The sequence below is a fragment of the Podarcis bocagei genome, assembly GCF_964188305.1.
Source record: "Podarcis bocagei genome assembly, chromosome: 3".
NCBI lineage: Eukaryota > Metazoa > Chordata > Lepidosauria > Squamata > Lacertidae > Podarcis > Podarcis bocagei.
In genome coordinates this window covers 16,883,010-16,909,271 of record NC_138127.1, presented here as the reverse complement: position 1 = coordinate 16,909,271, position 26,262 = coordinate 16,883,010, and the positions used below count along the sequence as shown (strand labels likewise).

The 26,262-nt window shown below is 41.6% G+C and overlaps 1 protein-coding gene across 2 annotated transcripts in view; it reads left to right on the top strand.

Annotated features, from left to right (window-relative positions):
* Nucleotides 1-787: 787 nt before the first annotated feature.
* Nucleotides 788-26,262, top strand: part of NBAS (NBAS subunit of NRZ tethering complex) — a 186,168-nt gene continuing 160,693 nt past the window's right edge. Inside the window, exons 1-11 of one of the 2 annotated variants that reach the window (XM_081188936.1) lie at nucleotides 788-1,013; nucleotides 4,392-4,446; nucleotides 6,270-6,306; nucleotides 6,903-6,980; nucleotides 9,344-9,391; nucleotides 10,614-10,657; nucleotides 11,205-11,338; nucleotides 12,802-12,935; nucleotides 14,220-14,318; nucleotides 24,319-24,463; nucleotides 25,459-25,524. In XM_081188936.1, coding sequence (XP_081045062.1) covers nucleotides 867-1,013; nucleotides 4,392-4,446; nucleotides 6,270-6,306; nucleotides 6,903-6,980; nucleotides 9,344-9,391; nucleotides 10,614-10,657; nucleotides 11,205-11,338; nucleotides 12,802-12,935; nucleotides 14,220-14,318; nucleotides 24,319-24,463; nucleotides 25,459-25,524 — 987 coding nt within the window. In that variant the 5' untranslated portion in view covers nucleotides 788-866. The remainder of the gene's footprint in view (nucleotides 1,014-4,391; nucleotides 4,447-6,269; nucleotides 6,307-6,902; nucleotides 6,981-9,343; nucleotides 9,392-10,613; nucleotides 10,658-11,204; nucleotides 11,339-12,801; nucleotides 12,936-14,219; nucleotides 14,319-24,318; nucleotides 24,464-25,458; nucleotides 25,525-26,262) is intronic. The other variant, XM_081188935.1, reaches the window with a different exon arrangement.

Genomic DNA, 26,262 nt, shown 5'->3' with positions numbered 1-26,262 from the left:
CCACCAGTAAATAACATAACTTGTAACTTGGAATTAAGTTGCGGGAAAGGAAAGGAGGTTTTCAAGCAGAGATTGGATGGCCTTCTGCCAGGGATGTTTTCGCTGAGATTCCTGCATTGCAGGGGGCTGGACTTGATGACCCTCGGATTCCTTCCAACTCTACAATTATATGATCCTATGAAAAACACCTTTCATAATCATATATTTGATAATCATAGATCAAATATGTGATTATATGTGCTTTGATGATACATTTAAAAATGTATCATTGCACTGTTTTAAGATTTTAAAAGTGTATAAATATATATTATATATTATTATAGACTTAAATCTATAGATTTGTATATATATATGTGTGTGTGTAAAGAAATATAAATATATAAAAAGCTTAGCAGGATTCATTCACATTATTTAATATGTTTATATAATATATTGCATAACAATATAATATAATATAATACAATATAATAAATTAAAAATAGTATATGTATACAAGCTCAGTGGGATTTATTCACACATAATCTATTAATATACTGTAGATGGTATTATAACAATATGATATGATATGCTGATATAATAAGAGATTAAAACAGTATATCAACAGAGCTCAGCAGGATTTATTCACACATAATATGTTAATATAGAATATATTGTATAATAACAATGTGAGTTGATCTCGGCGGGATTTATTCCTATGTCAGGTAGCACAGGATGTCTGCAGCCTTCACCACAAACACACACCTGGCTCGCGTTACCTAGAAGCGATTCGGTGGGGGATCGTAAGGGGTTAAAAACCGAACGCCTCTATCTTGAGAGAGAGGTTTGTCCGCTGCGAGCCGCCGTAGCAGCTGCAGCCTGGGCCGCCGATGATCATGGCTGCTGTGCGAAGAGGCGAAGCGGAGACGGGCAGAGGCAGCTCGGAGGCGGCAATAGAAGCAGAAGAAAGCGAAGAGGAGAACATCCTCTACGACTTGCTGGTCAACACCGAGTGGCCGCCGGAGACGGAGGTGCAGGTGGGTCTCCCTGTCCCCCCCAAGGCAGGCAGGCAGGCAGGCACCTGCCCGGCGGCTCCCGGGGCTCCGCTGCCCAGCCACGTAGGAGGAGAAGGGAAGCGGGGCGGGCGACAAGCTGCCCATCAAACCAGTGGGGCTCTTACTCCTGAGCAGACGTGTCCTTTGGGGCATGGCCTTTTCTTCTTATTAATTCTTCTTATCGTATTATTATTATTAATAATATTTAATTAGCTTTTTACCATAAACATTTCCTATTCGTCTTTGTTTTGTTTTGAATTGTATTGCATTGCTTTGCAAAGAGTTACTCAGGAACACATCAATTCAAAAGGAGTCATTATTCTGTTTTGAAGCTTAATTTTTGCAGGTTTATGGGTATTAAACACACAGCTGTCAACGTTTCCCTTTTTTTAAAAAAAGGAAAATTCTCTTATTCCAAATAGGATTCCTCGCAAGAAAAGGGAAAAGTTGACAGCTATGATTAAACATGTGTTTCTGGCCAGTTAATACTGTCATCTGTAAATGGTGTACAAGAAGGTTGCAAAAGATACAATAAAGATAAAATGAAACTTCAACAGAACAACAACAGAAAAGCTTACTTACAACGCTTGCTAAAAGTACTGGTGGCTTGTTTTTGTTTTGTTGTTATTGTTATTTTTTGCAATCAACTGGTGCATAGATTTTATAATATATATATATATAACTGGGGCCTATCTGAAGTCAGCAGGGAGGGAGTTCTACAGAAGTGGACTCAGAATGCTAAATGCGTAGCCTGATATGAGCCATGCATCTGAAACCAATGGGGACCACTAGCAGAAACTAGTTTTTAGATAGAGTGGCTGGGAAAACCCAGCCAAATGGGTTGGGTACAAATAATAAATTGTTGTTGTTCTTATTTTTTAAGCTTAATTTTTGCAAATTGCGTCAGCCATGGGTTTTAACCATATGTTTCTGGGGGTGAGGTATTAGAATCATCTATTGCTTTTGAGATGGGACAACATTTACTATTAAGATTACTGTTTGCTATTAGAGTCTAATGGATTGTGGAATATTGCTTTATTTGATATAAGTGGTTTGTTTTAAAGTTAATGGTGACTTTTTAATATATGGTTGCTATTAGCATTGGTGGTTGTTTTTATATGCTTTGTAAGCCGCCCAGAATAGCAGGGGCAACCCAGTCAGATGGGCAGGGTATAAAAATATATATACTGTTATTGTTATTATTATTAGTATTATTTAAGTTGGTAAGTCTACTTTTCATGAAGAAGTGCATAAACCGCTTTAGGAAAATTGAGGGATTTCAATTTTACTTTCTGAAAACGGCAGGAAATGCTTAATAATTAATATAATATTATAACCACAAGTACTTGGCCATTGTTTTTAACGATTTCTATGCATTCCCACTTATCAAGCAAAGCTAAATTATATTAATTATAGAACCAAAATATATTTTGAATTCCCAGCCTCTGCCGGGATTAGTACGTCCTGTGGTTGCTACCTACCATTGGAAAGTGCTTTCCATTTTCAAGACTGGTGTGAGTCTCACATCTGTGTTGGCTTTGCTTGTTCCTGGCCTCTTGCAAAAGGATGTGTGGTCAGCAAGCATCCTAAGGATGTGAATGTGGAATATAGAATGTTTTCTTGAATATGGACACTAGCCATCATTCTGATGTTTTGGTCTTCTAAGGAGATACTTACATTGCGTTGTGTATTTCTGCTTTTCCTGGTTCCAGCTGAAGTGTGCTGTAAGAGTCAAGCTAGGTTTGGAACTTGAAACATAGACCACCGCTTGGAAGATACACACCAAATTTTATCAAAACGATTTTAATACGCAGCACTATGATTTCTTTACTATTTGAATTAATACCCCCCTTTCGCACAAAGGTGCCCAAGGTGGCTAACAACAAATAAAATATAGCATCAAACAGCCATAGAAATGACAAAGCAGTATGTAAAACAAGCTGGTTAGTAAAAAATCATTGAGACTTGTTCCCAGGTAGCATAGGATTGCACTGTAAATCTCAATCCTATTCCCGTTTATCTGGGAGCAAATCCATTGAATTCTTCCTTCTGCTCTTTGATCAGGTCTAAGACTTAAAAGAGAAAGAACTGCTTTGTTTCTTTCTATTTTGTAATTCCCCAAATGTGTCTACTAAAACAATTCTATAGAAGCAATTCTATAGGGTGGTAAACAACATGTGTTGTATCCTCCTTGTTCAAAAATATTATTATCCTTGTTCAAAATACTATTTCCAGAGGACAACTTAGGCTTTGGCACATAAACAAACAAACCAATAATTGCAACAGAGTTTATTTGCAATGACCTTAGGTAGGAGGGAGTCCATAGCCCAGTGGATCTTTAATAATCTTTCTTTCTTTATTTTATTAAATTTGTTAGTTGCTTTATCCTGCCAGGGATAACCCAAAACAAATTACTGTATAACCAAACAAATAGACAATAAACCACACATAGATACATTAAAATCAAGAGGAAAGAGAAACACATTAAAAACATCCCACTTCTAAAAGGCCACTGATAGTTAAAAGCCAAAGACCTGGTTATAGAGGAAAATTTCCGCCTGGCGCCTAAGGGTATATATAATGATGGTGTCCCATGGGGAGAGCATTTCACAAATAGGGAGCCATTCTTGTGTTGCCACCCTCTGGACCTCTCATGGAGGCGACACACAAAGAAGGGCCTCAGATGATGATCACAGGGTCCAGGTCGGTTCATATGGAGAGAGGCGGTCCTTGAGGTATTGTAGTCCTGATGGGTCAAAACCAGCATTTTGAATTAGGCCTGGAAACTAACTGGCAGCTGGTGCAGTCGGGCCGGGATTGTCATATAAGTATATTTGTATATTAGTCACTGTAATAAACTCCAGCAGCTGTTTTGTCAGTGTAATCTAGTACACCAGCACCGCGGCTGCTTTCTAAACAGGGGTCAGCCCAAATAATTCTTTTTAGATTTATATTTATCTTCATACTGAAGACTTCGTCTCTGGCCTGTGCCATTAAAGAGAGTATTGAGATTCCAGTGACTGTAGCTCAAAATTGGGGTGGGGCAGTATCCCAAGGAAGAGGTTCTAACTGCTAAAGCAGGGGTGCATTATATTACCTGCACATTTATATTACCTAATTGCGTCTATCCTTCCACTTGTTTTGGACTGGTGGCCATCCGCAAAGGGGTTGGTAGCAATCTCAGGTGACTTGGGAGTGACAAGCATGTTGAATGGCTTGCCAGCAAAGTGCCCTTGGAGCCGAAAAAGAATTTTAAATAGTTGCACAGCCCAGCAGGTAATTCATAAACTTCATTTTCTTGGTAGGTTGGTGAATAAAGGGTTCAGTTGTTGTAGACTAATTCTTTTCTTGTAATTTCAGCCAAGAGGCAACCGGAAGCATGGCGCATCATTTATCATCACTAGAGCAATTACAGGTAAATATGCATGGCTTGCCCTGATGGATTGTTTAGTGAATCTTTTGTGGAGGAAATGAATGGGGTGTGAATTCATTGGATTTGTTTATAAAGTGTGTTATCTGATATTGCCGTATACCTATTGTTTTGGGCAACATGTATTGCATAACAATTACTGGGGAAAGTATTCTTCCTCTTAATGCCCTTCGTTTCTTTTCTCTCTTTCTTCCCTCTCCTAACTGCCTGCTGCTTGCCCTTTCTGCAACGATTGTGTCTCATTGGCATTCATTTATACACATACAGTCATACCTTTGATCCCGAATGCTTTGGTACTCCAACATTTTGGCTCCCAAACACCGCAAACCTGGAAGTGAGTGTTCTGGTTTGTGAATGTTCTTTGGAACCCAAAACGTCGGGGCTTCTGCGGCTTCCTGCAGCCAATCAGAAGCCGCACTTTGGTTTCCGAACATTTTGGAAGTCGAATGGACTTCTGGAACTGATTCCATTCGACTCACAAGGTACGACTGTATAGGCATAAGTCAGATCTTTTGAGATTTCTTAGAAAAGGTTTTCTGCAAACACTTAATCCCTGTTTGGCTATTCCGTTTAACCATGTGCTCTGTCCTCCTCCTCCTCTAGCACAGCTGCAAGGGAGAGGTGAGCTTTTGCTTCTGGTTTAGATTAGCCCCAGCCTGTCATGTTGGTGAAGCCTTTCAAACCATGGTTAATCTTACCATGTTTTAGACAAACCATAGTTGACTTCAAGTAATGGGTGATGGTGCTGCCTTATTTAAAGAAACTGCCATTACAGTTACGTGCACTTCAGCATTCGGATGGCCCATTTAATGGAAATCAGGAGGAAAACCTTCCAACTACCCTGAGGCTTGCTGAACTTTGTGTTCTCGTGCTAAACTATAGTTTGATGTGACATCCAAACCATGGCCGGTGTACATTATCAAAAACTGATAGTCTGATTCTGTTTCATCACTGATAGCTGGATTCATCATGTAATTGCCTTTGATGCTTGTATTTTGCATTGATAGCCCACTGGGTCCGCAAGGCAGCTAAAAGTAGTGTTTTGTAGCAGCAGAGCTATGTGACATTATAGACTCCTCTGGTACTGAAGAGGTAAAGCCATCTTTCTTGTCAAAGCTCCTCCTCCTGCCTACTGTACCCAACTCCAGCCGCAATTAATATAAGTGGGCATTGATTCAGTTATTTATTAGTATCTATTGCACTAAGAGGCACCTGTTGTTTTCACTTCTCTGGATCTATGATAGAATGCCTGGAGTTCCAGCATTTGCCAGCATGAGAACCCAACTCTTGTCAGTGTTGCAAGTGGAGTAGTGAGAAAGAGGCTTTTAAGGTTGCTCCTTAGATACAGTCATCGATACACCTGGCACCAAACTCCAGTGGATTCAGTGGGGCTTACTTCAGTGTAGATCTGCACAGGATTTGCTTTGTTGGAGCCAGGCCTTAAGACTGTAGCTGTCCAGTGTTAAACTGCCCACGGATAAACTGTTATACATCTGCAACGTGTGCTGCAATGAATCAAAACAAGGAATATTATTGTTTAAGGTGATAAAACATTTTTGTATTTGCTTGAGCGTCGGAATGCATAATGGAAATGAGTGTTGAAAGGTAAGATTGGCAGAGTAAGAGATGGGATTCGGGAGTAAGAGGAAGAAGGTAAGGAGGTCCCATTCAATATGTCTGAGTTGACCTCGAAAAATGTAGAAGAAATGTACAAAAAGCTATAGAAAAGTAGCTTTTTTTTTGCCAGTCTCCCTCTTTCAAAGATTTGAACAGGGCCTTCTGAATTCAAACTTTTTCTTCTTTTATAGGCCCTGCCTTATTTTTGCTCCGGTATTTGTGGTACAGGTAAGTTTCTTTGTTCTTTATTAAACAGAAGCTAACCCAAACCCTGTGTTAAGTTAGTTCGAAAGGATGCACAGGGTAAGACCACAATTTACATGTGGCTTACTTTCTGAGGATAGCACCTGAAGCTAAAATTGTGTATAGTCAAAACACATCGGGTGCAATGGTGGGTGGGATTTCCAAAGTCTTTTCCTCTGGACATCTTTCTTTTCCTTTTCCACCCCCTTTTAAATTTTTTTTTTTGCCAAGTTCATAAAGCTGAATGTGCACAAATTAGATGCACGTAAGTTGTGAGCTTCCTGCAGGACATCTGCAGAGTATTGTGCTGCCCACTTGGTGAGCATAAAGTAGTTGGTTGCTGTAGGGAACATCTTTTCCCAAAGCATTAATATTTGCAAGTAACTTTTGTTGAATAGGAAGGGCATGGATGTATATTGTGCATGTATCCCAGGGATACAGGATTGCTGCCAGTTTTTAGGGTGTTTTATATAATAACTCTTTGGGAATATAGTTCTGATCTGGGAAGTTATATGATGCTGACAGTGGTTTTGTATGTTTGAGCTTTGCACACTCCAACTTTAGCATGTATCTATTTCCAGCCCTGCAAAATTTTCTCTCCCTGTTGGACTTGTCCGCCTGGTCAGTAAACAGATCAATTGGCACTTAGTCCTTGCAAGGTAAGTGGCTTTGCTTTTCCTTTGCAAGTGTGTGGGGGTGTGGGGGTGTGTGTGGTGTCACTCGAAATTGCTGTTGGGGGATTATACTCAGGTGATATTATTAGAAGGCAATTCCCATTTTACGATGGCTTTTTAAAATATAAATATTGTGTTTAATGAATAGACAGTACAGTTGCCATGCAAACTAAATGTCTGCACAGACGTTTGTAAGCATATCATATAATGCAACACATCTATTATATAAACCATTCAATATTCTTAAGATATCTTAATACTGAGAAAAATCACTTATTCTCACTGTGACTTATGCTAGTGTAGTTGAGCTTGTTAAATATGTTAGTATAATTTTACATCGGACCCAAAGCAGTGTAAGCTAGCGAGAGGCAGCATAGGGTTGTGGCTAGAGTAATTGACTTGCTGACAGGCAAACTAATGCCAGTGTATTGGAAGAAGCAAAGGTCACCAGTGTCGAAGCAATGATTCTTCAACATCAACTTCATTGGACTGGTCATGTTGTTCGGATGGTTGATTATCGTATTCCGAAGCAATTACTCTATTCCAAACTTTAAAATGGAAAGCGTAATGCTGGTGGTCAACAAAAGAGGTTTAAAGACTCTCTGAAGGCAAATCTAAAAAAATGTAGTATAAACAACAACAACTACTGGGAAACACTGGCCTGTGAGTGCTCCAACCGGAGAACAGCCTTTAACAAAGGCATCATGGACTTTGAAAATGCTTGAACTCAGGATGAAAGTCCTAAGAGGAAGGCACGTTTGGCAAACCTGCACTGTGATCAACTGGAAATCTATGTCTCCACTGTGGAAGGATGTGTGGATCCAGAATGGGCCTCCACAGTCACTTACGGACTCACCGTTAAGACTGTGTTCATGGAAGACAATCTTACTCAGCCACGAATGATCGCCAAAGAAGAAAAAGACTTGCTGTGTTGACTCTGCTTCACATCTCTACTAGTTTGCGAAGGGTGCTGGGAGTTGTCAGGAAACCCCTCACAGAACTACAGTTCCCAGCAGCCTTAACAGACGACACTTTCCATTATACTTTGTGGAAGGCCATGACCATTAAAGTGGCATAAAAGGGCTTTTAATGTATGGTGTGGATATGGCCTAATTTGTTCAGAAGTCCTTTGTTCTGTGTTCTATTTATAAACTATTGCTCATATAATCTATCTATTACTGTTGTGTATTCTGTACAGAAGTACATTTTCCTCAAAGCCCTTCTTTCCTTAACATTACTCTGTGAAGCCTTGTCTGCATAGATGTCACAGCATACATTATTTTAATAAACACCCACAGTTCTATATTCTGGAGATGTATTTCATAGTTTCAAAGTAGCTGTGTGCATCTTGGCAGGGAAATAACAAGTTTCCTCCTAAACAATATTTCATTGGAATTTACTGCTCTGAAGCGGAAGGCAAGTTCTGTCATTCAAGTCAAGTTACGATGAAATGACTTTTGGTGGGGGTTTGTCCTCTGAGGCAACTGAAATGGGAGTATGAATTGGTTTAAAGGTTTCCATCACTAAATCACTGTGTGAGTGTATGTTGGAGGCTTTTATTTCCCATAGGCTTGGGATTCAAACGGAGTAATGACAGTTGGTATTGGGCAGGCCTACAGGGAAGAATATTCCGGAAAACTTGTCAAAAACCATTTAATGAAAAGAACTCAAGACATATACAGGAGGCCGTTTTGCCTCGAGTTTCCTTTCATTTTGTGTGATAATCTATTTCCAAAAGCCACTTGGTTTGTTGTAATCATTGTAATTTTGAAGACAAATGCTGGGACACAGAGAGTGTTCTGCTTCAGAGCTTTTCTCATGTCCCGTTCCCCTACCTGCTGCACAGGGATGACTCCAGAAAAAGATAATTGCGAGGAGTTAATTGGTTGGAAAAGGGGAATAAGGATTTAACTTATGCTATATAGGCCCTTAATGCACTGTGACTGAAAGTGGTGTAGCAAATGGTGGAGTTATTTTGTGGGGAGCCCTCACGGTCTTCTGAGGGAGCCACATCAATCTATGGTTTAGCTCAGCGCAGTGCAGCAGCAAAGCAGTTGGGAGAGAAATGAAGCAGCCATGAACTCCCTTCTCAGAGCTTGTGCATTTGTGCTAAGCCATGGTTTGGCTTAACATGACATGCAGACCAGACCACTGTCTGATCTTTGACACATGCTGGTTATTGGAATTAGGGAATTCTGATACTTTATATGATCCACTTCAGGTTCCAAAGGAACAGTAGCTTACCCTTTAGGTTTAAGACTTGGAGGATATAAAATTATTCCTGACATCTTTTGAAAGCAGTAATTATTATGTGGGGTTTTTTTTCATTCAAAGCTTTTCTCTTTTAGCAATGGAAAATTGTTAGCAGCTGTCCAAGACCAGTGCATAGAAATAAGGTAAGATGAATAACAGTAGAATTGTATGGATGTCTATTCAGAAGTGAGCCCCATTGTGGCTTGCTCCCAGGCAAGTGAATAGGATCACAGTATAACACAATGTGCATACCTATTTTAGTAATTTTGTCTTGCCAGTCGGAGTGTGCGAGGTCATTTAACACAGTAGCCATATTGCTAGTCTGGGGGTTTCACGTAAACAAATCTTGTGACACACACAAACTTTGTGCATCCTTGTTCTTCCCTGGGTATGAGCAGTGAAATCAAATGGAATCATAGCTTCAAGTTATGTCCAAACTGGGAACTATGGATAATGGCTTCCAAACATGCCAGGACTTGGAAGCCAACTTTAATTTGTGGCTTCATATCCTGGTTTGTTTGGAAGCCTTAAGCATAGTTTTCCAGTACGGAAGTAAGAGAGCTCGCTGTTGGTTCCTGGTTCCTTTTGGTGCTTGTGTCAAGGAAGCAACGAAACGGCTACATCTGATCATTGGAAGACAGCCAGTGTTTAGTTAAATTCCAAGTCAGAGAATGGGGAAAAAAACTGGTCTGAAACTTCTGTCCTTTAGTTTTGATATTTAATCTAAAGAGCTTTAATATCTGATACATGTTATTGAATTAGATATCCCCTGCACGTGAAATAAGGTGCTAAAATTGCAAGGAAGTTACCTTATTATTATAGAAACAGCTTATTTATGTCAGATTCATTGTGACGTTTGTGTTGTGTTTACAGCAGAGGTGGCCAATGTGGTGCCCTCTAAATTTTATTGGACTAGCACTCTTATTGTCCCTGACTGTTCAGCACACTTCCTCGAACCAATGGCAACTGGAGTATCCATATATGTTGTTGTTGTTGTTGTTGTTGTTTAGTCGTGTCCGACTCTTCGTGACCCCATGGACCAGAGCACGCCAGGCACTCCTGTCTTCCACTGCCTCCCGCAGTTTGGTCAGAATCCATATATACTTGGCACAATTCAGTTTGCTATTAATGCACCAGAATCTGTTTGTGCATGTTCATTTTCTTAAAGCCAGGGATGGGGAACATGTTGGACTACATCTCCCATCATCCTTGACTCTCAGGGCTCATGGGAGTTCGAGTCCAACGACATTTTGAGGGTCGCAGGAGCCCCATTTCTGCTTTAGACAAGAGAATTAGCGACACAGCCGTAAATCCTGACAAATGTACATTGCATCAAGTTTTATATATGAAATTCAAATCCTGCAGGTCTGCGAAGGATGAGTTTGGATCTGTCATTGGGAAATGTCAAGGTATGTAGCTTTTCATACGCAAGTAAACTACGAAAAGTAGCAATTAACAAGTGAGACCTTTAACAAAATTCCATTATCTTACCCTCCAGCCCCAGCTACAGTTGCCCCAATCCTCAGTTTTTATTCCAGCATATTGTGACCACATAACATGCCTGCTGTCATTGGGCTGTTTTTCATATACACAATTGCATTAGATTTAATCTTATTTATTTACTTCTGCAAACCTCAGGGTTACCCAAAGCCTGCCTATACCTTTTTTGGTGAACGGATATTTTATTAGGGTTTGTGATAGTGATGATATGGCTGCCGTGTGGTAGCTTTTTTGTGCTGTTTGTGTGTAGGGTTGCCATATTTCAAAAAGTAAAAGCCAGGAGACCCCAAAAGTTATTGAGCTTTCTAAAATTGTTGGCAGCCCTATTTGTGTGGATCAGTTCATATTGCAGCTGAGACTGCCCCCTTCACAGCCTACTGCAAGTAAAAGTAGCACCACTGACCATATACACCTTTTGTTCTGCATTTATTAACATGTCTCTTTCTGCCCCCATAGTCCCGAAGGATCCCAACCCGCAATGGAGACGTGTAGCATGGAGTCATGACTGCACTTTGCTCGCCTATGGCGAAAGTACAGGGACCGTGCGAGTGTTTGATTTGGTCGGCAGTGAACTCTTGGTCATTTCACCGGTATTTACTTTTCTTTTCCAGATTTTACAAGTCCAATTTGCATGCAAATGGAAGCTTTTTAGCTATTACGGTTTTAATGTGACGTACTTATGCGGAGAGAGCTTGCATTGTGAGCGCTTTATGGCTCATTTTGTTGAATGGTCGCTTTGCATGTTTATTGGTGAATTTCCATTCAGCGTTTCACGTAGCCAAACAGAAGTACATTAATTTTTATTTGTGGCAGCAAAGCTGTCGGTGCTTTAGGGTGGAATTGCTTTTGTTGTGGCCCTCTGAAAATAGCTGTTCCAAGGGGATGCGGTTTAACATCTGAACTAGTCTGCTGCTTCGTGTATTGTCGAAAATATTGCTTGTTGTGGCAGCTTTCACCCTTTTCTTTTATTTAATCCTAAACCTACTATTTAGGCTTTCTAATAGGCAGGTGATTACAGCACTGTAACCTCTTGAAAGCTTTAAGAACTAATATGTTCTAAAATGGGTTAGGAAATGTGTGGTGTTTCAGATGTTATTGGACTCCAGCTCTCATGATCTTGGACCTTTCTCCTTGCACAACAGAACATGCCCGGATATGCACCCCCTAAACCTGTTTGGCATTCCCCCATAACCTTTCAGAGCAGATTTGTGGGCAGCACAGGGCAAAGATAGGGGGAGAAGAGGAGGCAAAAATCCCATCGCACTAGTCCTAAGCTTGGTTCTAGCGCAAATAGCGCTAGCACATTTATTTTATTTTCTATAAACTTTTTGTGTAACACATTTTTCTATGAATTTTTTCAAGCATTCAAACATTCATCATATCAGATAGTTACATTGTTTTATGAATTGACTTCCCACCCTCATTTCTGCAGTATTTTTACTCAAACCTTTTCCACTGAGTTATATCTTTATATACTAGAAAAAAGTTTCTCTGTTACAGTTACTTTATCATTTTTCTTCTGCTGCTTTTATCTCAGACCCTGCAATTTCATTCGACTGTAGTATTTTTGAAAATATTCCACAAAAGGCCTCCATTCTTCTATGAAAAGTTCGTAATTCGGATCTCTTAATTTCTCTGTCGGCTTTACTATTTCTGTGCCATTTCAAAAGCCATTCTTCCTTCATTGGGACCTGCTCCTCTTTCCATTTCTGTGCATATAATATTCTAGCTGCCGTGTTTTCTATATTTATAACCCAATTTGCCTCCAAACAGCTGCCAGTGGCCTACCTGGTTTCTCCCCTCACTATTTTATCTTCACAACAACCTTGTGAGGTAGTTAAGGTGACAGATAGCAACTGGTGCCAGGTCACCCAGGAGGGAATTTGAACCCTATTCATTCCCAGTGTTTCCACCAAACAACAATAGCGTTCGTTTTTATTTTTTTGGTTCGGTGTAGAAACAATTTTCTCATTCCTGGAATTGTTTTTTAACTCCCTTGCCCAATAAAATTCTTTTGAAATTTGTTTTTAAGAAATGTTTTCTTTTGGTACAGGGTGCTAGCTTCCCAGGAGACTTGACCTATGCTATTGCTGGATTGATTTTTCTGGAATACAAAGCGAGCGCCCAATGGTCAGCCGAGCTGCTGGTCATCAATTACCGCGGCGAACTGAAGAGCTACCTTGTCAGGTAAGTGCTCGGTTGATGCCTCTGCACCAGCCAACAGTATTAATTGGGATTAACTTACTTTAGTGAAACAAACCACGCATCGAATGCGTTATTGCAGTGCATTATATTTTCTGCTTTGAAATCACTTTGGGATACATTTTGGGAAGTGATTCATAAGTGGAATATAAAAAAATTAATTATGTGCGAGGCTGCCTTTGGGAATGGTCTGGGAATTTCAGCTGGTCCAGAATAGGTAAAGGACCCCTGGGCGGTTAAGTCCAGTCAAAGGCGACTGTGTGGTTGCAGCGCTCATCTCGCTTTCAGGCCGAGGGAGCCGGTGTTTGTCCACAGACAGCTTTCCGGGTTATGTGGCCAGCATGACTAAACTGCTTCTGGTGTGCACGGGATGCCGTGGCGGAAGCCAGAGCACACGGAAACGCTGTTTACCTTCCCGCCACAGCAGTACCTATTTATCTACTTGCACTGGTGTGCTTTCGAACTGCTAGATTGGCAGGAGCTGTGACAGAGCAACGGGAGCTCATTCTGTTGCAGGGACTCGAACCGCCAACCTTCTGATCAGCAAACCCAAGAGGCTCAGTGGTTTAGACCAGAATGCCACTCGCGTCCCCGTCCCCCCCGGTCCAGAATAGGGCATTTAACAGGGGCGTTGCAATTGTGATCACATCATGCCTGAGCTTTGTTATCTGCACTGGCTTGCAGTCTGTTTATGGGCCCAACTCAAACTGCTGGTTTCAACATTTAAAGCCCTAAATGGCTTGGGAATGAGACCAGGTTGACCAAAGGGATTGTCCTCTCTCTGCTTGATCCTTGAGATCCCCCTCAGAGGTCCTTATTTAGGTTCATTCACCTAATGAAGGGAGGCAAGTGATTACCAGGGACAGGGACCTTTTGGCACTGGCTCCTCAATTATGCAGTGCCTCATTCTCACATTGTTGATTTGCACCTGCCAAAAAATAGGTAAACATCTATCCCCCGCCCCAGGCCATTTATTTTCCAACAAGTACGTACAGTCACTTTTGCTCTTAAAATTCTTGCACCAATTTCTTTTACCCTTCCTGGTTTAATGCTGGTCTTGAAATGATTTCTTGTTGCTGCCTCCATGCTGTCTATAAGAAGGCCTTCTTAAATGATGATTTCCACTGCATATTGTTATTTTAACTTTTTTTGAATAGTTATATTTGTTTCATTTTTAACTATTTTGCAAACTGCCCAGAGGACTTAACCATGGATGGACAATATATAAATGCAACAAATAAGTCAATAAATGCCTTTACTTTTGTCCAGTGTTGGAATGAATCAGAGCTTCCAAGAAAGCCACAGTTTCAGCTTCAGCAGCCATTATGTCCATGGAATAACTGCAGTAATTTATCATCCTGCACACCGGTAAGTATGTTAGTCTATTTTATATATATATATATATAGAGAGAGAGAGAGAGAGAGAGAGAGTGTGTCTGTGTTGTGATGTAGTTTATGTGATTTGGTTGCATTTTGGAAAAGGCCATAAATCCCCCCACCCCACATCTTAAAAGTTGCAAATGGTTTGCTGGTGGAAGATAAGAGTTTGCTGGCATTTTTAGAAAGTGGTGGCGGAAAGATTAGCATAGTTCAGTCTGTTCCAGGCATGCCAGGGGACCTAGTAATACCTGGAAAACTGATCCTCCCGAAATTGTTGGGTCTTTGTGGACAGACCAGCGGAAGGTATTTGTTTGTCCCATCAGGTGTGCTGATAAAGCTTCAGGGTTCTTTCGATTTGCCTTCCAATTCCTACAGCTATTTTAAAACCAAGGAGAAATGCAGCCTAAGCCACAATCCCATTCCACATTTACCCGAGAGTAGGCATAACTGAATACTTTACATCCTTCTGTGTAAACAGGCACAGGCTTGCACTGTTAGTCATTTACGTCTGATTGCTATTCTGAAATGGCAGAGTCTAAAAACTAAGTTATTTCAGAAAGATCTGTTTGCCTTATTTCAAAACCTTCAAGGAGGTGATGCTCCACAAGACAGGTTGTTCCATTTCTGTATGGATCTCTTCTCTTAATGTTCGAATCCATTGTTTTGCACCCTATCATTGGCAGATATTAGCCTTATTGGGTTGGTGCCAAGATCCAAGTTGGGGGCAAGTACTCTTTGGTGAGACAACCCTGGCAGAGATTTAAGCAACGTAGATGTGGAAATATAGGCTGTTAGCCCTTTAAAATGTGCCCTTTAAAGTGAGTCCCAAAGCTTTCCCTAGGAAAAAGACCACATGTTGGGTAAGTATAAATATGGTTTACTTACAAACTCTCTGGCGGTCAGATTCATGTGCTTCAGAATCGCTGCACAGGCAGTACAACTTAGCTTCGTTTCAAAATGGTGAAAGTTCCTAGATTATTGGCATAGGACTTGGGTCGCCAGCTGTTCTTGGACTACAACTCCTATCATCCCTAGCTAGCAGGACCAGTGGTCAGGGATGATGGGAAGTGTAGTCCAAAAACAGCTGGGGAACCAAGTTTGGAAGAGTGACTTGTGAGAGCTACGCGGTTGAGTTTTTCACATAGTCTGGGGGAGAACAAAGGCTTGATTACCTGGTTCCTTCAAGGTGAGGGGAACATAGCTAAGCTTGGCAGTACAGTCCACTCCACAGTATCAATCCCCTTTCCTCTACCCTTACATTATAGTTCCTGTGTAGCAGTTAACTGACTTGCTGGGTACAATAAGTGAAGCTGGAATACAGGACACAGGAAGCTGCTGTATACTGTGTTAAGCTATTGGCCCGTCTACTGTCTGGCCGCACCTGGAGATGTCAGAGATTGTAGCTGGACTTTCTAAATGCAAAGCAGATGCTCTACTACTAAGTTATGGGCCTTCTCAAACAAATAGAAGGGCTGTTGTTGCAAAGATAACAGAGGAGCTTCCAAACGATCCAGAAACATTAGCCCTTCTCACTAAAAACTTTTCTTACTAGCAAGATAATCCATGCTGCTGAAATGGATAAAAATGACTTTTGAATACCTACAAGAGCTGCTGGCAGAAATCCCCAGCCTCCAAATGACAGCCTTTTTTCCTGAGCCCAGAATTGTCATGCGCTCCCCCTTTGGTTGTGCGTCTGTCTGGTCTTCAAAGTTTTTGCAACTACATTTACGGATTTGAATATCACCAGTGTGTTTTTGTCTGGTTTCGACACGGATTTATTTTTCAGCCCAGCTCGGTTGTGGATTTTGGAATTTCCCCCATTGTGCAAACAGAGCTGCCTGACTTCGATAACCAGAGCTTTCCGCTCTTCTTCTTTTCTTTGTAATATGCCTGGCTAAGATAGCGAATATGAAAGACAAGCTCATTACGACTATACTGCTCAGTGGTGGGACGTGATCTGCCTTTCGCCGTTCTCCTTTGTTTCCGTATGTTTGGAACTCTGCTTCCGATAACTAGCGTCAGTGGCTCTGCTCTGCCTCTGTGGTTGGAGGCAGTGATGCTTCTGAACATGGGTTGCTGGAAATCTATGGAGGGCCGATTGCTTGTGCGCTTAGGCCCTTCTGGGTTTCCCCCCTGCATCTGGTTTTCTGCTGTGAAAACAGGCTGCTAGGCCTATCCAGCAGACTCTTCTTACCTTATGCTTACAAATATTACCCTCATTCAATTCCTTTCCACCAAGACTGCCTTTCCCCATAGATTTCTGTGATGATGGCAGCTGACAGCAGATTGACAGCTTAATCTATTTTCCCAGGGAGTGCAGATTATTTCTTCATCTTGCAGAATTGATATTGTTCTGTTCCGCCCCCTTCCCTCGTGTGTTGCAATAATCTTTAGAGTCCCCCAGAGAAGACACCTACCTTCCCCAGTAAAGTGTGAAAAGGAGGGAGGCAGCTGTGGGGATTTGAGCTGCGATTCACAATTTTGTAGTCAAATTCTTTTTCATGCTGTCTGAGGCTGTTGTGCATTTCGTGGCCTCGTTTTTATACGTTTCTCAAAGGAGAGTGAGGACATACGAAAAAACCCTGAGGTTTCGTATGAGGACATACGAAAAAACCCTAAGTCACACTCTGGCACACCTTCAGCGGCGTATGGTTGAAATCGCTCAAGTTAAATGTGTGTAAGATATGATCATCATAGAGTATATGTACTCAGAAGTAAAGTCCTGTTGAATTCCATGGGACTTACACCCAAGTAAGTGGGGGTTTAGGATTGCAGCATTACAACTGGGGTAGGAGAGCTAAAAAGCAAATCACATCTGGCAACCACTGTGCCCCCTTTGGTTTCAGATAGCACATGGGTAAAGGTAAAGGGACCCCTGACCATTAGGTCCAGTCGTGACCGACTCTGGGGTTGTGGTGCTCATCTCGCTTTATTGGCCAAGGGAGCCGGTATCAGCTTCCAGGTCATGTGGCCAGCATGACTAAGCCGCTTCTGGTGAACTAGAGCAGCGCACAGAAACGCCGTTTACCTTCCTGCCAGAGCGGTACCTATTTATCTACTTGCACTTTTGACGTGCTTTCAAACTGCTAGGTTGGCAGGAGCAGGGACCGAGCGACAGGAGCTCACCCCGTCGCGGGGATTCAAACCACCGACCTTCTGATCAGCAAGTCCTAGGCTCTGTAGATGAGTCTAAAAAACCTGGGACACAAATTTTCACGACCCTCCAGTGGCTATGGTGGCTCCTTTCCCAGAAGTGATGTATTTCACGTTAACTATGAAAGTGTATACAGTTGTACCTTGGAAGTCGAACGGAATCCGTTCCAGAAGTCTGTTCGACTTCCAAAACGGTTTGGAAACCAAGGTGTGGCTTCCGATTGGCTGCAGGAAGCTCCAGCAGCCAATCGGAAGCTGTGGAAGTCGTGGCAGACATTCAGGTTCCAAATAACATTTGCAAACCAGAACAATCATTTCTGGGCTTGCGGCGTTTGGGACCCAAAATGTTCAACTCGCAAGTTGTTCGAGATCCAAGGTACAACTGTACTTGATTCTGACAAAACAAAGCCTCCTGAGTTATATTTTGCTCTAGGAGGCTTAGTTTGGTCAGAATCAAGGATACACTTCCAGAGTTAACGCTAAATACATGACATCTGGTTAATGAGTCTTCATATCTGCTAGAGGACTGTGAAAGTTTGTGTCCTGGGCTTTTTAGACTTGTTTACTCATGTACTATCTGAAAAGGGGTGCATTGGTTGCCAGATGTGAGATATATTGACATTATTTTCAGCTTTCCTACGCCACTATATTTTGTGGGAAAATACTTGCTATGGTATTTTCTTCCCTTATTGCAGTTGCTAACATTTTTGTACCCAAAATTGAAAATCAGTGTTGAAAGGCAGCAACCTTGCCTGACATCCCTCCCCACGGTACAAGAGATTTTGAGATATGACCATTGATGATGGTTTTCTTTCTTTCTTTCTTTCTTTCTTTCTTTCTTTCTTTCTTTCTTTCTTTCTTTCTTTCTTTGTAGTTGATGAACCAAATGAGAAATTTGACTGTCTTAAAACATTTACCTAAAATCTCATTGCTTTTAGTGCCATTTTCATAAAAGAGCGTACACTGTATGTGTCCAAATGCCTTTCTGGTCCCAGCACAGAACGGCACTGCAGGTGTTTTTGCTCTGTAATTGATATGGATCATTTCCCTTCTATGCTCTCTCAATTGTTTTCTTTTAAAAAACCTGAGAACACTCTCCCTGACTATAATAATCTAACGTTAGATTAAATCTTCCTGCTAGAATTCTTAACATTTTATAATTGGTATTCATCAGTGCTGTATTCCTGTGTGAGTCTATTGCTGAGACATTTTTGTCACATTTCAGCATTAGAATATCTTCGCTTTCATCCAGGACACTGGTTTGTGTCCAGCAAAGTCCTTGTGTGAGTAGAAGTCATTTCACCACTGCAATGAAACTTCTCCTCCGTCTTCTTTCTCAAACTATTGTGGCGCAAAATCCGTAACTTTGACCATTAGGTCAAAGACTCTTCTGTGAATTGAGGGATATCGCTGTATATAGCTCAATAATTTAAAATGGCCCCATTTGGATGAAGATACCATGACTTCATAAGATGATGTATGCATGAACCTTCCACCTGCATCCTCTGTGTGGTCAATTACCTTCCTTGCCTGCCATGTTTAACTGAGGAAATATTTAGCTAAACAGAGTTTTCCTTACACCCAATGTGAAAAACTATGTTTACCAGTACAGTTGTACCTTGGTTCTTGAAGGAATCCATTCACGAAGTCTGTTCAACTTCCAAAAACGTTCAGAAACCAAGGCACAGCTTCCGATTGGCTGCAATAGCTTCCTGCACTCAACCGGAAGCTGCAGAAACTGCGTCATATGTTCAGCTTCCAAAGAATGTTTGCAAACACTTACTTCTGGGTTTGCGGCGTTCAGGAGCCAAAACGTGTGTGTACCAAGGAGTTAGAGAACCAAGGTGTAGTGGTACCTTGGTTTGCAACCACTTTGGATTACAACCACATCAAACCTGGAAGTGCGTGTCCCTTTTTTTGGATTACAACCAATTTTTGTGTGGAGGCCCCATTGGCGAAAGCACACCTTGGGTTACAACCTGTTTTGGTCTACAACCGGACCTCCAGAATGGATCATGGTTGTAAACTAAGGTACCACTGTATGACTGTAATGGACAAGCCAGGATCTTAAACCGAGGTATGAAGTTAGTTCAAGATCCTGACTTGTCTTACCGGCACATTTATTAACTTACACCAGAACGGGGTCTATAATACAGTGGTACCTCAGGTTACAGATGCTTCAGGTTACAGACTTCACTAACCCAGAAATAGTACCTCGGGTTAAGAACTTTGCTTCAGGATGAGAACAGAAATCGTGCAGCAGCGGCGCGGCGGCAGCAGGAGGCCCCATTAGCTAAAGTGGTGCTTCAGGTTAAGAACCGTTTCAGGTTAAGAACGGACCTCCAGAACGGAGTAAGTTCTTAACCTGAGGTACCACTGTACTGTTTCTCCAACTTGATATTATTTTTATCTCTCAATATAGGGTTACGAACATGGTGCCCCCCAGATATCCCATCACCCCTTACTATTGAGCATGCTGCCTGGAGCTACTTTTGGAGCCTGAAACGTATCAAGGGGACAAACTTGGCTAGCCTGTCTTAGAAGTTCAGTAAGGAAAAGTAGAGCTTGAACAGCTGTTTGAGTGTAAAAGTTGCATGCCTGCTCTCCACAAAAGAAAGAGGGAGAGAGCAAGTAGGTGTTGCATCCATGATCCTTTCATTCCCTCGGTTCCATTGACTACTAAATTAAAGGTCATTCATGGTGCAGGAATTCAACTCAAATAGCTCAAAGTATCTGGACACTTGATGGCCTCAGGCTATCTGTCAGCTTGATTTGGTTATTCTTTTTTTGGTATTATTGACTTTCTTGTCCAGTCCTTTAAAAAGTTAATAATTCATAAGTGAGCTCAGACCTCCTTTTGTGGCCCTCAATGGAGCTCTAAGGTTCATTTGAAATCTCTGCGTCTTGGTCTCTTAATATAGCTCCTGTCTGCTTTGTGCTGCACTTCGCCAGCTCTGTGAAGAGTTGTTTAAAATTTTAAGCATGTGCTGCAATGATACATATGTCTTCTTTTGTTCTGCGGGAACAGGGTTTTTGTCTAACCTGATATGGCAGCTTTACTCCAGCTTTCATTAAATCTCTCCCATCCTGAGACGAGACGCTTAAATTATAAATGATATTGTGGTGTCTGCTAGCGTTATGAACTCGAATGAATTCAGCTTGGGCCTTTTTCTAATCTTTACCCACCTGAGCTCCTCAACCCAGCAGCAGCAGGCAAATGCACAGGATGCTTCCCATATGGACACTGTGTGTGGATTGGAGAGCTAAACCAACACTTGGTGTTAGAAAAGAACAAGGAGATAGCATCTTGGACTCCCTGCTGAAGCCTGCCAGACGGGAAGGGAAGGCAGAAGGGGGAAAAGCCCCATATGCTCATTGTCATGGTCAATTTCTTCTCCATCAGTAAGGCTTTTTCCAACTTTGAGCTTCTGCCACAAGTTGGCAGAAGGAACTTTGCAAGTTAAACCAACAGCACAGGCTTCTAAAGTAGATTTGACCTTTCTCGGGAACTTCCTCTAAGACACGGCACTGAAACCTAACTAAGCGCTGGAAGTATGGAATAGCGCTCCTACTGGTTGGAGGTGTTGCTTACAGTTTCCGGCCCATGTAAAGCCTCCAGATGTCAAATCTTTGCTGCTAGAAGGACAACACCTCTATAGTATCTCTCCCTCTCATCAAAAGCCTTGCACTAATTCCCAGTGCCTTACAGTTTGGGAACCACTGACATATGCATTGAATACTCCTAAGTGTCTAGGAGAAGATTTGTGGCGATGGTGATTTGGGGCAATCTCAAGGGAGGCAGAACTTGTGGCAGGGTTGAATGGTTTGCTGTCTGTGGCATTCCCAAAGCAAAGGAAAGATTAGACTCTGATTAATAGAATACACACACAGGCTTGACCAGCCTCTGGGAGGAGTGCGTACTAATAATAATTCCTCTCCACCCCCCAGCCCAGGTCGTTTTATTCACAAAAGAACTTTTTACACAGTGTACATACCAATCAGATTTCCTCTGAGCATTTCAAAAAACCCCATGTGGGACAAAGTTAAAGTTAAAACTACAAAGAGCTAATTTCCTACTTGAGCATGCATATGCAATTCAGAATAAATAAAAGAGGAAGCGAAGGGGAATGCTTTTAGGAAACTCCGGAGATTATAAACAGGAGTAAACAGGAGAGGCAGGGTGGCAAGGAGATAGGTATCTTTATCACCTTCCTGTGAAACTATTTCCAGGCCCTAAGATTATCAAAACCAAATAAGGGAACATCAAAGAAGCTATCATCTTCATTACTTAGGATGCCTGATGCAGCAGCCGGCAACTGGTCTGTGTTATGTGACTTGTCAGGTGTAGAGAAAGCAAATGCCAGAGGTGGAGAGGCTTATGGGATTCGATCAGAAACTATTGTCAATGAATGAAACCCAGTCAACGCAATGCTTTCATTGCTGACACAATGGCTTGCTCCATATTTCATAATTCCTCATAGCAATCCCAACTGACACCCACACTCTGTATATTTGCACTCCTACAGCTGTCACCATTTATTGCTAATGGGAGTATGTTCACACTGGCTCTTTAACTGTTGGATTTTGTCCTCTTGCTAGAGTTTGCCCTTGACCATTGATGGCATACTTAAATTGGGAATAGGCGGTCCTCTAGGTCTTGCTGGATTACTGCCACCCCTGATGATGGGCCATATTGACTGGGGCTGGTGGGATTTGGGAGCAGGGCACTGTAGAGGGAAAGAGGAATTAGTGAAAATCGCATCCACTCCCTTTCCACCAGTGCAAACTGCTCGTTAGAGGAGTTGAGTTCACAGGATCTCCCAGTATAATCAGCAAGAAGAGTAAAACTTTAAACCCTACTAAATGTAGGAAATGATGTTCATATTACACCATTCATTTCTCTTTATTAGTTCCCCTACCAATTTTGGTTTGGACTGTTTCTCTTCTTAACCATTGCCATTAAGTTAACTACTGTTTTTGTGAACCTGTTATGACTTTTACTCAGTACCATAAAAGAAACACTAAAGGATCTAAGAGTAGAATAAAATCAGCTATAAATTGCTTCTCTCACATCTTTCCAATAAGATGTAGATAATGCATGCACCAAAATTAAATATCATCTTCAATTTCTGCATTTTGGAATCTCCAAAATTAATTATTTGGTAACCTTTACTTAAGAGTTGTCCAGATGGAATGCTTTATGCTGCTAGCTCAGACCAGTTCTGTACCTGATTTGATTCAAGTTTTGGATGTAGCATTAAAGCTAACCTATATTTTATAGTTAACTATAAATACAGGTTAGCACCACGTGCATGTGTGGCAAATGAAATCTCTCAAGACCAGCTTGTTGCCCATTTCTTCTCTAACAAAAGGATTCATTTAACACCTCTTAGCTTTTTCCTTGAACAGTTATTTGTTCCCCAAAATAATTTAGTTTCTTTTTATGGCAGTGTCTGGCGCAGAAACTTGAGCTTCTAAAACAAAGCATGACACTTTGCAATTACTGAATCCATTTTTGTTGTTGTTGATCTATAATAGTTTTGAGTATTTTTTTGGGGGGGGGTAAACCATTTATTTACAAACTTCTATATATAATTTAACCACTAGATGGTGATATTTTGCCAACTGAAATCAAATATGCGTAATCTGGCTTTTTATTTAATGATTTTATTTGGGTAAAATAATGCTCATACACCCCCATTTCACATTTGTTTTTATGTGAAGAGGATTTCTGGAAGAAAAAAAAGAATTAAAGCAGGCAATCACTTTGAAATATATCCCGCTAGGTGAATTCACAGTGCAATCCTGTGCATGGTGTAAGCCCCATAGTTTTAGTTCACGGAGACTTACTCCCAGGTTGGTGTTTACAGGATTGCGGCCTTGGAGGTTTAAAAATATTTTAAAATCCACATGATTTTTCTTCCGCTTGCTCTGAATAGTGGTTTGAAGTAGTAAATGTTATAACTGATACGCCCAAGTGTGGAATTATTGCTATAAATATTTCAGCAGTTGTCAAGTCATCGCAGATGGCAAGTGCCTGTTTTTATTTATTTATTTCAGAAATTGCAACCTGCTTCCCAACAAATATATATATGGCCAAATACAACTTTCCTGCTCTGCTAGTGGAAAGTTAACACAAGGGCTAGATAGCTCAGTTGGTTAGAGCCTGGTGCTGATAACACCAAGGTTGCGGGTTCGCTCCCTGTTTGTGGCTGCTGCATATTCCTGTATTGCGGGGGCTTTGATCCTGAGGAATCCTTCCAGCTCTATGATTCTATGACCCCATGACTCCTGCTAGTGCAATGGAACTTCCTCCCCCCTCTTGTGCCTTCCCCAAATCAACCCTGGAGGGTAGAGAAAAAACCACAGAACAGCAAAGGGGCCCAAGAGAGGGGAGATTCCCTCTGGTGGTCAAGGAGAAATCCTTGTGCTGATTGAACAATCCTAGGGCTGTCTTATGTCCCAGACAGTACCTGGATTTTAAAGGTGCAATTGACATACAGGGTGAATTAGCAAAAGGTGTCGCTTCGTCCCGCATCTTTGGACAAATCAATCAAAAAATCGTGGGGTGTAAAAAAAAAACGCAACTCAACAATTTCGGTGGTTTCCTTAAGAAAAGCTAAACAATTTTGGGGTCTTCCTGTTTTTACTTTTTGAAACCCTTAGCAATCCCCTTAGCGCTGCATTGAAACCTGCCCATATCATATAATATAATAGACATGGTAATCTTAAAACAAAGAAACTTGCTGCAATTCATTGTAAAGCGATTGCTCATTGCTCAGAACAGAGTTGGAGCATGCCAAACTCAAGATTCGATTCTTCTTGCTTGCGATAGGCTTTTGATCGTCGGTGGCTGCGAAATGGATGGCGAGGGATCCGGAGCGTCCAAAGCAAGTAGCTGTGGTCTGTCAGCGTGGAGAGTTCTTTCAGGATCCCCCTATTACAAGCCGGTTACGAGTTACGAAGATGATATCGGGACCGTGAGTAGCGCTGTTATCATCTCATAGGATCATTTGAGCATACGTCCATTGGCCCTAAAGCTGCAGATTTCATTTTTATTCTTTACATTAGCAAAGGTTTTACACGTGTCTTCTTCCTTTTTAATATAAAGGCAGACCAGACAATGCTTCTTCCTTGTTCTAACATTTCCAGATGTTGGAAAAGCTGAAATGTACCATCAGCAAGCTCACAGGACGTTGCTGTTACTGCACTGGGAACTGAATTTCTGAATTCTTCCTCCTCACCTGTTTTTATTAGGGGAAAGAGCTAGCCTTCAAATCCCACACCCACCAACAGTCTGCACAAGAGACTGGTTTCATTGTATGGCCCTATTGCTTTAGTATATTGGGCTACAACCTTGTACACACACATCTGGGAGTAAGCTCCACTGAACACAAAGGGTATTTACTTCTCAGGAGGCATGCACAGAATTGTGTTGCTGGGAGAATTTCTGTTTCTGTTGCCCACCTTGCCCCTTCTGTGGCTAGAAAAACCCCCACCCCCACCCCCATTTATGTGGCATAAATGAACCTGATGGTCAAATGTGAAGCTGTGGTTTTTGCTGCCTTCCTGATCTCAGGTTTATTCTTGACAACTGCTTGGTTAAAATGCTCTAGGCAACAAATACCCAGAACCCCTGTTCTAGCTAATATCATTCAGAATCTTTTTGAAATATTTGCACCCAGAGCTACTTTTCTAGAAAAAGAGGTGCTGGACCCCTCACCACGAACACTTCCCTTGTTCTCTTATAATGGCAGTGGTGCCCACCTGAGAGGTGGTGGAACTGAGTTCTGGCTGAAAAAAGACTCGTTTGCCCCTATTTTAGAGGAATGTTACTGTATTATTTGTTGCTTCCATGATTTGCTTTAGCTTCTAACAAAGAAAACACTTGCACGCACGTGTGTGTGTGAGTGCGATAAACACACACACACATACATACATGAGGTTAATTTGATATGATTCCTTTTTCTAACAGGCCAAGAGAAGGTCTTTGTTCAAGATTAGGTCTCTCAACTTTTACAGTAGACAAGGAAGAGAACAGGTAACAGAGGATGTATATATATATCAATACTTTATGCTTTTGTGAGGCACGTGTCAAAGGCAACTTTTGTGTCGGGGTGGCAGTTCTGCAGCACTCAAGATTTTATTGGGACTCACAACTCCCAGCCAGCATGGCCAATGGCCAATATTTATTTGTCAATATGTGGTTTGTCTGTGGCGGTGACCTCTAAAATCTGCACCTCTACCTCGGTTTGTTCCATATCTGAGCACAACCTAATAATTTGTTTCCAGCAGCCCCCAGTGGTAGAAAAGAAAGCTGTTTCCACCGATTGTCACATGCCTGGTTTGGTGGAGGTGCTGGATTGAAGCCAACAAAGTCCTACTCAGGGTAGACCAATTGAAATTAATGGCCATGGCAAACTGAACTTCATTTCACTGGCTCTGCTCTGACTTAAAATTTAATTAAACATGATCTGTTCTCTCCAGATCTCCACACAGTAATTGTAGGGGATTCCGTGGGAGGTTGTAATTACAGTACATATACAGTGGTACCTCGGGTTACATACGCTTCAGGTTACAGACTCCGTTAACCCAGAAATAGTACCTTGGGTTAAGAACTTTGCTTCGGGATGAGAACAGAAATCGTGCTCCGGCGGTGCGGCAGCAGCAGGAGGCCCCATTAGCTAAAGTGGTGCTTCAGGTTAAGAACAGTTTCAGGTTAAGAACGGGCCTCAGGAACAAATTAAGTACTTAACCTGAGGTACCACTGTATGGCACG